Raw genomic sequence first — 10,860 nt, 5'->3', positions numbered from 1 at the left:
AATATTACACGCCCTGCAAATCGCTGCAAGTGCATTGTAGTGGCTTCCTTTACTATTTGTAGGAAGATAAGTATTTAATGGATCATACCATATTAACTTAAGAACTTATCAAAAGCCGACATAAAAACGCAACTCTTTACTACATGTAAATGGAATTACTAAGCATAATCCATAAAAAAAAAAATATATATTTTTTTTTTATCACTTTTTACTCACCAGCAAATACGTTTGTTTAACTTTTGACTCTTAATGATCAGCACACCACCCCTCTTCCCGAGTGCAGTGGTTCCTTCCTCACTCCAGCTGATCGGCCCTGGATTCCCCCCGGTGGCTCTGTCCGACTGCTGTCCTCCTGTCTAAACGTCAATTTAACCTGTTTTAATTGCTACGCTTTCCGTGGCCGCTCGTGTCGGCAAAGTATTCCGTGCCCACTGACACTTTAAGGATATATTTGACGGGACTATTGTGTCTGTATTTGTTATTAAAGCCAGGGGATCTAACACAAATACGAGGCCCTTACCCCATCCCCGGATTCACCTGCTACGCCGAGAGCCAGACAGAAGAGCGACATGGGGGACACGGGGAGCGAGCGCAGCAACATACCCCCGCGCTGCCCCTGTGGGTTTTGGGGGTAAGTTTAAGGCGAATAACCTGTAAAATGTCTTCTTTGACGACGCTGTCTTGCTGTGCAAACTGCAAAGATGTATTTTTAATCGCTAGCCACTAGCGTTAGCAGCTCAAGAAAGGATGAGCTGCTTTCCTTGTTCCCCTCCCTATTGTTTTGTAGCTGCTGGCCATTGATGCTGGCTAGCATTAGCTAGCTGTCTAGCTAGTTAGCTAAGTCACTCAGTCTGGGCCATCTCCCATCTCCTGCACATTGAGGCAGGCTAGCGTGGGGGATGTTAGCTATGCAGGTAACGCTAACTGTGACAGGTGTGGCAATGGCGTTACACTGGTTACCATTCATTAATTAAGCAATTGGCAATGTGTAACGCTATGACATACTGAACGATTGTTTAACCTCACATTGAACTTGGGTATCGTTAGAAACATGACGTTAGGCAGAGATTATTTTACGCCATTTATGAATGTCAAGTTTGCTGACAAGCGGGCTACATGTAACATGGCATGATACTGCCACAGAATAGCAAGGAAACTTTGGATACATGTTGGCACTTTCGTGTTGCACTGTACATTGGACTGCCTGTGTTGACTGAACTGAAACCCTACAGAGGTGTTACCCAAATAAGGCCAGACCTCAGACTGTTCAGTGATCTTGTAAACATGGAGGGCTCCAGCAAAAAGTAAATACAAGAGAGTTGGAAAGTTCCGTTTTGGAAACCATGTTCACTCCTGCTGCACGAAGTTTTCTTGGGTAACACTACTCAGACTTCTAGGCCAGCTGATATTTCATATTTTGGGAATTGGAAGAATTTATGGAGGACATAGTTACACTCCACACTTGTCAGCTCAGTTCTAGCTCAGAAACAACAGGCACCCAACCAGGCCGAACTTACTCAACTTGTCGTGTGTGGTTGCAGATAACGTATTGAATGTCCTGTTTTCTTCCTGATAACTGACCTCTAACAGCAGTGGTATACACCTCCCTCTCTCACTGTTGTGGAAACCGTCAGGGCAAAGGATTTATGGGTGATGTCTCATTTACATTGATGTTCAAATTGCCAGCAAGTTGACTTGCCAGCTGAGGATGCATTAGACTAGATGGTGGTCTACTCAGTCTACAGCAGAGGTAGGGCTGCCCAAACTTTATTAGGAGGAGAGCTACTTACAAAAAGTAAAAGTAGTCGCGAGCTACTTCGTTTCCCCTTGTCCTCCCCATGTACACATTTAGCACATTTTAACAGCATTATCTTCATACTATATAATCACGTAATGTCTGTCTGTCCGTTCGTTAGATACTGCAGTTAGTTATACATGAGCGGGATTTAGTTTTATGCATTAAATAATACATTTTGGATTTGGCAAGCTACTTATTGATGGCCCGAGATCTACCGGTAGATCGTGATCTACCGATTGGGCACCGCTGGTCTACAGTCTACAGTACAGAGCTGGATGGAACAGTGGGGGAAAGTAACAGGTGTGCATCTTAATGTATTCTGCATGTGTGATGTCAAGCACACATCTCAAACTGTAAGGAAGCTTCTCTGTGCTTACATTCACGAGAAGACCAGTCTCTCCAAGACAACTTGGAGAGAACTTTCTCCTCAATCATTCAAATATAATTTCGGCATTCTTGGATTTGATCATCACTCAGTGTCTATCTCTCTGCTTGTACCGTAATTAGTTTGAAGGAGGCAGACTCAGGTGGGCCCTTGTGGTTTTGATTGCTGCTCCGGCCATGATGGCTCATAAGCCTTTAATTGCGTGTGACATTTAGCAGGAGATGTCACATTAATCCTGCCTCTTTGTTATTCTGCCCTGAGAGCTGCAGGCTTGATTGGCTCAGAGTGATCTTCCACAGGGGAGGCAAGCGGAGGAAAAAGGGGAGAGGAAAAGTCGAAGCAAAGGGACTCGAAGCATTTTTGCCTATTTAAGATAACATAACTTTTTATTGATCGTCATGGTAAAATTAGGTTGTTGCTGCAGTAGAAAGTAATACAATTAATTTGGGGAAATGGAAAATAATGTAATTGTAAAGTTATCTAAACAATCTTTCACTATCGACAATTGTAAAAGTGCCATGGATGGTAAAGAAATTGATCACTTGCAAAATTTTATGTTCCTATCAAGAAGATCAAAGTTTTTTCTGGTTCTGCCCTTCACTAACAGAATTTTGGGCCAAAATATTTGACTGGTACTCCAAGGCCTACAAAATAACACTGCAGCCGGAAGCAGAACTCGCCATCTTCGGCTGCTCGGAGTCCTCTCTGAACTTCCCTACAGCTGTGCAGCAGTCTCTGACACAGGGGACAACTGTTGCCAAAAAACTTATTTTGAAGGAATGGAAGTCCTCCCCTTCACCTTCTTTCCAATTGTGGTTGGCGGACATGACCTCTGTTATAAGGATGGAGAGACTTAGGTTCCTGAGAACCAATTCACTTCATAAGTTTTCAACCATTTGGGACCCGTTCTTAGCCTACCTTGATAAGGTTAGGGGTGACGGAGGACTCGCCTGACTGGTCTCTCATGGAGCCCTTGCACCTTGCATGGGATCTCAGGCACATTTCTCATGAGCACATAAGCACATTATGCGGCTGGTAGCTATGTACCTTATGTTTTTTGTTTTGTTGGTTTGTTTTTGTGTGTGTGTATGTGTGTGTCTGAGCATGTTTCTTTGTCTTGTTATTGTTATGAAAAATCTAAAATAAAATATGGGGGAAAAAAAAAGAACAAAGTTTTATGATGTATAAATATAAACAATACAAAAATATAGCAGAAAGTAGCACTGTTACTGCTGCCTGTTACTGCTGAGGATTGCTGAAAGAAAGGCTTATCACTTACCTGTCATTAAGGCACAGTTTATACTTTTCATTGATAAAGTCTTATGTTGGCACACTGAGGCTATAAGTCCCCTCGTCTATCACAGGGCTGCAGTTATGGGAACACGCCACACGGGGCGATGTATCACCCAACTTTCAACTGACATGAGTAGATAATGACCCAATTTTATTTTTTGGGTGAACTATTTAAGCCCAAAGTTAGTTTAGTAGCCCACTAATCTAGCTTCAGGACTGGAGACAGGTCACTGATTTACTTGTGCTGTCTACTTTCAAGATCTACTTGTGCTGTCTACTTTCAAGATCTACTTGTGCTGTCTACTTTCAAGATCTACTTGTGCTGTCTACTTTCAAGATCTACTTGTGCTGTCTACTTTCAAGATCTACTTGTGCAGTCTACTTTCAAGATAACTACACAACTGTATAAATATGAGCAGCAAAGATTTGGGTTACTAATTACCTTTTGCAGAATACCAATATGTTTGTGGGTATAAAACTATGCACATCAGTGAACGCTCCTAAATGCCTGACTGACACCAATACAATAGAGTCGGGTGAAAGTTATACTATTCACTTATTGGACACAATAAAAAACAGGCTAATCACAAAGTGGGCTATTAACTTCAAGGTTGCCATTTTGAATCGTCAGACCTGATGGGCAAAGCGAATGAGTGTCCTCTGCCTCAGTAATTACCGTTGACGGGCCCTTCGGCAAAACACTGAACTGAACTCGCAACCGTTCCGGTCGTGCTCCTCTGTGGCCAACACGACAAGGTTGTGGATGTACTAGCCATCTCCCAGGTGTGAGTGTATAAATGTATGTAACACTGCCCTCATCCTGGAGTACTTTCCCAATGTGTTGCTGTAAATAAGAAATGTGTTTTAGTCATGTATGTGATGTGGTTTTTATTGGGTCTGTACCAAACAAGCTTATTATTCCCTTACATCTGGAGAATCTGATTTGTGGGCCGGAGCGTCTCTGTAGCACCACAATGCTTCATTTAATGACATTTTACCTTTATCAAATAATTGCAGGCGCCATATTGCGATTTCGAATTGTGCTGCCCAAGACGATGGATAATATATGTGTATATATATATATATATTCGAATTGTGCTGCCCAAGACGATGGATAATATATGTGTGTGTATATATATATATATATATATATATATATATATACACATATATTATCCATCGTCTTGGGCAGCACAATTCGAAATCGCAATATGGCGCCTGCAATTATTTGTATTTTTATATATATATATATATATATATATATATATATATATATATATATATATATATATATATATATATATATATATATTACCACGGTGACTTCAACAAACTTGCACCTGTATTTAATTATTTTGTCTGTTTTACTGCTGAAGTCAACAGTATAATCTCACTACTATATAATAAGGCGGAGGTGTGTGCCCCGCGCGGCGGCACACAATTGCTCAGCGGCGCTAGAAACGAGCACACCGCCAAGCGTGCCATATTTCTAGTGTTACTTAATCCTCTTGAAACTTGTATCAGCCATCCCAACTCTTTGTTGTGTCTTTCCTGTCACTCGGTGATGACATCACCAAGGTGATCGAGCCCCGCTGCCAATCAGAAGTTCTCATTAGCAGCAACAGGTGGTCCAACTACAAGCCTGGATCAGTTCCCTCAGCTTAACAAGCAGCCATCTTTTTTGTTTCGTCTTTCTGTCTGTCGGCCCATCTGTCTATCTTTGTTTCTCCCCCCACACACACACACATTCTCTCACTTTTTCACCTTTTTCATCTCCTTAATTCGCCTATGATTATATGACCTCTGATTTGTGAGGTTGACACCAAGAAATGATTGTTGTTGTTGTCGTTTACCCTACGGTTGACTTCCTTCCTGCCAGTGTGTTACGATGAGGCATCTCCTCTCCTTTCGCTTCTATATCCCAAGCGACTCACAGGCAGACTGACAGACGGCCCTCAGGTTGGCTGCTACCGACCCCACATTTAGAAATGGGGACGAGGGTGTGCAACGGAGCGCCCAAAATAAACAGGATGTGACTGATAGCACCGACCGCCACGCTCGACGGGCGAGGGGCCAGAGAGGAGACGAGAGGGGGCGGCAGGGCGAGGGTTGTCACGATACTAGAATTTCAACTTAGATATCGATACCCAGGAAAATATCGATAACTCGATACCATTTTCAATACCACGGCGAAAAAAATTACAACACATTAAGAGGCATTTCTTTTTTATTATTAAAAACACATGAGAAAAATGTTTTATGAATTTGTGCAAAATAAACCTAGCTGTAAAAGACAATTTTTAATTGTCTTAAGTAGTGTGTATGTGTGTGGGTGGGGGGGGGTCCATCTTCCCTGTACAATTACCCCCATAGCCTCCCTCAAGCTGCTGTACTCTTGAGTGCAGCCCAACACCATGCATGTCCCAGGACCCAGTTAAATTGCAGGGTAACGTTACGTATGTGGCTGTGCTGCTCCAAAAAGCTCTCCTACCTGGGATTCAGTTGCTGAATGTGTTGGAACCCAACCCAGGTTTCTCCACGGTGTAAACGGGGACCTGATCCATGCATCAATGCTCTGCTAACTAACTACATACAGCCCCGTTTATTTTCTTTGCTTCATGTGACTTGCATCTTTTCGTTGCTGTTCAAACACTGTTGGTAGTTGTAGTCCAAACAAGTTCATTTTGTCTAACTCGTCTGTTGATAGTGTAGGCTGTGAGTGTTCGGGGCTAGTTGTTGCAGGACGACTTTCCGCAGCTTCAACCTGGGACTATAAGAGAAATGTCACACAATAGGCTATCGGACGCAAACAATTGTGTATCTTGTTAAATTAACGATTACTCGGGCATGCCTAACGTTAGCTGCTAGCTCTATGTAATGTTTGGAGTAGCTAATGTGGCTACCGGCTAATAATGATAATGCCGGCGGCGGTGGGGTAACGTTACGTTAATGTTTGTTTCTGATAAATGTTTAATGCTTCAATGACGTTGAAACGGGAGCTTATACCTCTGGAAATTCCTTCACCGGTCGTGGACGTGATCTACTGTGACACTTGCCATGTTGAGAGGCCGCTGTCTTTTGGGAAACGTACTGTTTTGCTAGCGACACAACTGCAGGCAGCAAGGCAGGCCGGGGTGAGCAGGGAGGAGGGGCTGTGCTGCTGGGCTGTGTTTGTGTAGGGGAGGCGGAGAAAGAGCAGTTGTATCTGGTATCGATAAACTCGATACTGTAGCAAAGGAGTATTGTATCCGTTTAAAATGTTTGGTATCGAGTAAGTGGCGAAGTATCGATATTTTTGACAACCCCAGTAGAGAGGAGACGAGCGGGGGGTGGCATGGTAAGAGAAAAGACGAGAGGGGGCGGCGCGGGCGAGAGGGTAGAGACGAGAGCAGACGAGAGGAGCCCTCTCAGAGGAAAGCTGCTGCCATCTGTTTAAAAAGAGTTGTGCCATGGAAATCAGCGAGGCCCTGAAGATAGACTACGGGAGTTTTGGGGTGTTTTGAGTTTCATCCCTAATTGGGAGGGGAATTCATGTTCAGGTCAAAACATGAAAAGATTTCTCCACCTCAGCACACGGCGCGCGAGCCAACTATTAGACACGTGTCTGTAAATGTAAGCAGCAAGGGGAAAAAACAAACGCCAGGGGGGGAAATTCATGCGTTTCCTCGTGCCAAAACAGGAATCAGCAGCTAGCCGTTTTGCTAACAGGCTAGCTGCTGCTGGCTGTCTCATCATGGGAAGCAACTGTGTGTTTGTAGTTGCCGGGGCCTTTTGAAAGCCTTGATCTGCTTTACTCAGTCAGACATTGACTACGTTTACATGCACACAATATCCCACTATTATTCAGAAAATGACAATATTCTGAATTTAATAAGGGTCATGTAAACAGCATATTCCAGATGCGTTTTCCCAATTTGGCCTTTTTCCAAATGTAGCATTTTCCGATAAAGACATCTGGGTTATTCCAGTATTATTCGCATTTTAGGAGGATTCTTTGATCATGTATACAGCGCATTCAGATTTTTTACTGCAGTTTGCGACGCATGTTGCCTGTTTGCAGTCAGCTGATGTGTGCTAGAAAGCGCTAGAAGAGGCGATCTAATCATAATAATCCATCATCTCTGGCATGCGAAAAGAAAAGCCCACATTTCTGATGGGGAGGAGATGAGAAACATCGATTTAAAGTGAGATATTTAAAGAGAGTGGTGCCCACGGAAGTCCAAAATGCTTGCGAGCCTGCAAGATAATAACGTAGGCAGGCAGGCTACTAGCCTACTTTTTATGAAAGACTTGGATGTGCAAATATCACAACGCCAAACTTTCCAGCAGCGAGCTCGTGAAATGGACCAAGTGATGCTGGTAAGAATAGTGCCGCTCTGTTTATTCTCAACAGAAAAACGCAGCTGATTCTACCTGCATCTCTCTCTCTCCCCCCTCCCTGACGTGTCGGGGAGGGCGAGCTACGGTTGCATGTAAACGGGAATATTAGTGGATTATTCATTTAGTCGGAATATTGTCATTTTCCGAATATGGGCAAAAAGCGGAATATTGTGTGCATGTAAACGTAGTCATTGTCGAGTCCGCTGCGATCAAGCAGTACAAGATATTGCAGGAATGGATCATCATGGTCAGCACAAGGGAACAGTTCATGGTATAGTTTTATCAGTCGAATATAGACGGTTTTAACTTGACAACAAAAACATTCTAAATTGAACCCCCGCTCACTTCCTGTTGCAGTGTTTGCTATGGACATAAAAGAAAAAAAAACATTCAAGTGCAGGACTGACCATTCCGTGAAAACCGTCTATACAGCTGAGCAGCGAAAACAAAAGTAACGATGTCGAGTGAATATTTCTGCAGTTTGCCGAATGCTGAGAAAAAGGAAGTGCTGTGGGGTTGAGCTCTGGTGAAAACCGTCTATAAGTGGAATATTTTCTACTATAATATGTGGGAGGAAGAGGCCTCTCTCAGGCTATAGCATCAGTGCATCAATATCTGTTGGGGGTTAACATTTGCAGTTCCTCTCCCAAAAATCAATTCAGGAACACTGCCAGGAAACAACTTCAATTTCTACCAGTGAGAAGAAGTTTGGATAATATATGCTAAATGGATACTCTCAATTAGCAACACAACTCTCATTTTTAACCAAACTCATATTTAACCAAAAGTCCCACGCCATAGAATAAACTGGTCATCGCTATAAATAATAAATAGCAGTCGTTCTGTGTTCTGATACAGTTGTGTTCACACACTTGATGTGAACTGAGCACGCATCAACCGTTCTTGAGAGCACCTTTTCAAGTGGAGCACCTGGCACCGGTCCGTCGATCCGTTCCACTTCCCAGGTTATGGGACGCAGTGTTCACACTAATCAAACAAACGGGACTTTGGGGTCAAGTGTGCTCGGATCCGGTCCCCCCAGTCCCTGATGTGAAAGTGACTGAAGTCTCAGCCTGGGACCTGGACTCATGGAAAATTGTATCGTCTTGCCATATGAAAAACCATCAATAAATGGCACATGACTCTTTTTGAGTCCGGTTCCATATTTTAGGAACCACTGCAGAAGCAGATGAATGACTAACACATTTTCTTTCCCTCTCCCCTCTCTCCTCAGGTCGAGCAAAACCATGAATCTCTGCTCCAAATGTTTTGCAGGTAGGTGCTCGTCATTCTGTGTGTGTGTGTGTTTAGCAAAATCTCAGGATGCACCAGAACTCACCATCTGACTCAAGTTGTCTGCTCCATATCCCAAAACTGAGAGACACGCATGCACGTGCACGCACACACCATGCACACACTCTCTCTCTCTCTCTCTCTCTCTCTCTCTCACACTTAATTTTCACCATTTCACCCCCCCCCCCCCCCCCCCCCCCCCAGACATTGAAAAGAAACAGCCAGACGAGGACTGTGCCCCCCAGGCCGCCCCCTCCTCCTCCCCCAGCAGCAGCAGCCAAGCAGGCGTCTTCTGTACGGAAACAACCAGCAGCCTCAGTCAGTCCCTGATGTCCACGCCCGACACCTCCGAAGAGCCTTCGCCAGCGGAGGCAGCGCTGAGCTCTCTACCTGCTCAGGAGGGTAAGACGGCGCTTCGTCCGGGACAAACTAATGCTATCACACACTTCCTGTGACAGTACAGTACAAGTGGTGTGATTTCTAACCCCACATAGGATAAGCAATAACCACGCCCTGTGGCGCCGGGATAGGCCAGGAGCATTGAAGCTTGGGACTAAAGCACCTGGGGTTTTTCATCTTTTAAAATAAAGATGTTTAAAAAACTATTGCTTGTTACATTTTCAGTGCTGTACCTTTTCTCTGGGTAAGAATTGAGCTTGAAATTAACGATATGATACATTATATTATATGAGCTATGAACGTGAACACAACACCGTTTATATTATTGCATGTTTTTGTAGATTGTGTACATTGTGTAGATTACCATTATTATGCTTATTATTAGTATTACTATGCTAAGGAAGGTAGGTGACCATAATTCATTTCAATGTCCGCTCTCAATGTCCGCTCTCGTGGCCAATCCCGGCGCCACAGGGCGTGGTTATTGCTTATCCTATGTGGGGTTAGAAATCACGCGTACAAGTGAGCACGTAAAACAGACTGTGTTCTGAACAGGAAGTCATAACACAACTGGGTCAAGTGGGCGTGGCTACATAAGGTGAATAGGCTAATGTTCTATGTCACATTTGCTTTGAGTGCATCATGCTGGTAATCATTTGCATAGGGCTGCTGGGTAAATTGAATCGAAATAGGAAAATCTAATTTTGAAGAAAAAAAATCTGAGATTTTATTTCTAGGCGTAATCAAACAGACCCCCCCCCCCCCCCACACACACACACACACACACACGCACATTTTCCAGATTCAGATGGTCAGAAAACAGAATTTGGGGGTGGAATCCCAAATAATTTAAATGCTAGTGAAAAAGCTGCTTCTCCATAGTGAGGGCGAAATACAATTTTGGATTTATTCAAATCTTTTCCCTTTTTCGTCACAGAAAGGTTCTTTTGTTGGGGGGAAATTCATCAAAGTGGATAAATGTGCACACCTCGTTTGGCCTTATTGTGATGGTCCAAATCAGGTTATTGTAGCTTTGAGTCCACAGCTTCATATTGAAGACTGCTACTATTTCCCTGCCAGGCAAAGCAGCAGCAGCAGCTGCAGTGCCCCTGCTCTGCTCTGCTCCGGCTATATCTGTCCTAGTGGCACAGATAGAGGGACTGATAGGAAAGGTTATGCATTGAGAAGAGAAGCTTTGAGGAAGACCCTGCCTGCCTGGGTATCCTTCATCACTGGACAGAGACGAGTTGCTTGGTTTAGAAAAAGAGGTTGGTGCTGCTGTATGTAGGCTGCAGGCTCAGGGAATTGAGGT

The 10,860-nt window shown here is 43.8% G+C and overlaps 1 protein-coding gene across 1 annotated transcript in view; it reads left to right on the top strand.

The window, feature by feature from the left end:
- Nucleotides 1-391: 391 nt before the first annotated feature.
- The window catches only part of zfand3 (zinc finger, AN1-type domain 3), a gene marked incomplete at its 3' end in the record, with an annotated part of 18,034 nt that continues 7,565 nt past the window's right edge, over nt 392-10,860 (top strand). The window contains exons 1-3 of the mRNA XM_083650435.1: nt 392-631; nt 9,091-9,131; nt 9,354-9,551. Coding sequence (XP_083506561.1) covers nt 570-631; nt 9,091-9,131; nt 9,354-9,551 — 301 coding nt within the window. The 5' untranslated portion in view covers nt 392-569. The remainder of the gene's footprint in view (nt 632-9,090; nt 9,132-9,353; nt 9,552-10,860) is intronic.

This window comes from Poromitra crassiceps (genome assembly GCF_964638095.1).
Source record: "Poromitra crassiceps genome assembly, chromosome: 14".
Taxonomy (NCBI): domain Eukaryota; kingdom Metazoa; phylum Chordata; class Actinopteri; order Beryciformes; family Melamphaidae; genus Poromitra; species Poromitra crassiceps.
The sequence above is the reverse complement of the archived record's forward strand: the minus strand, read 5'-3'. Positions and strand labels throughout refer to the sequence as shown.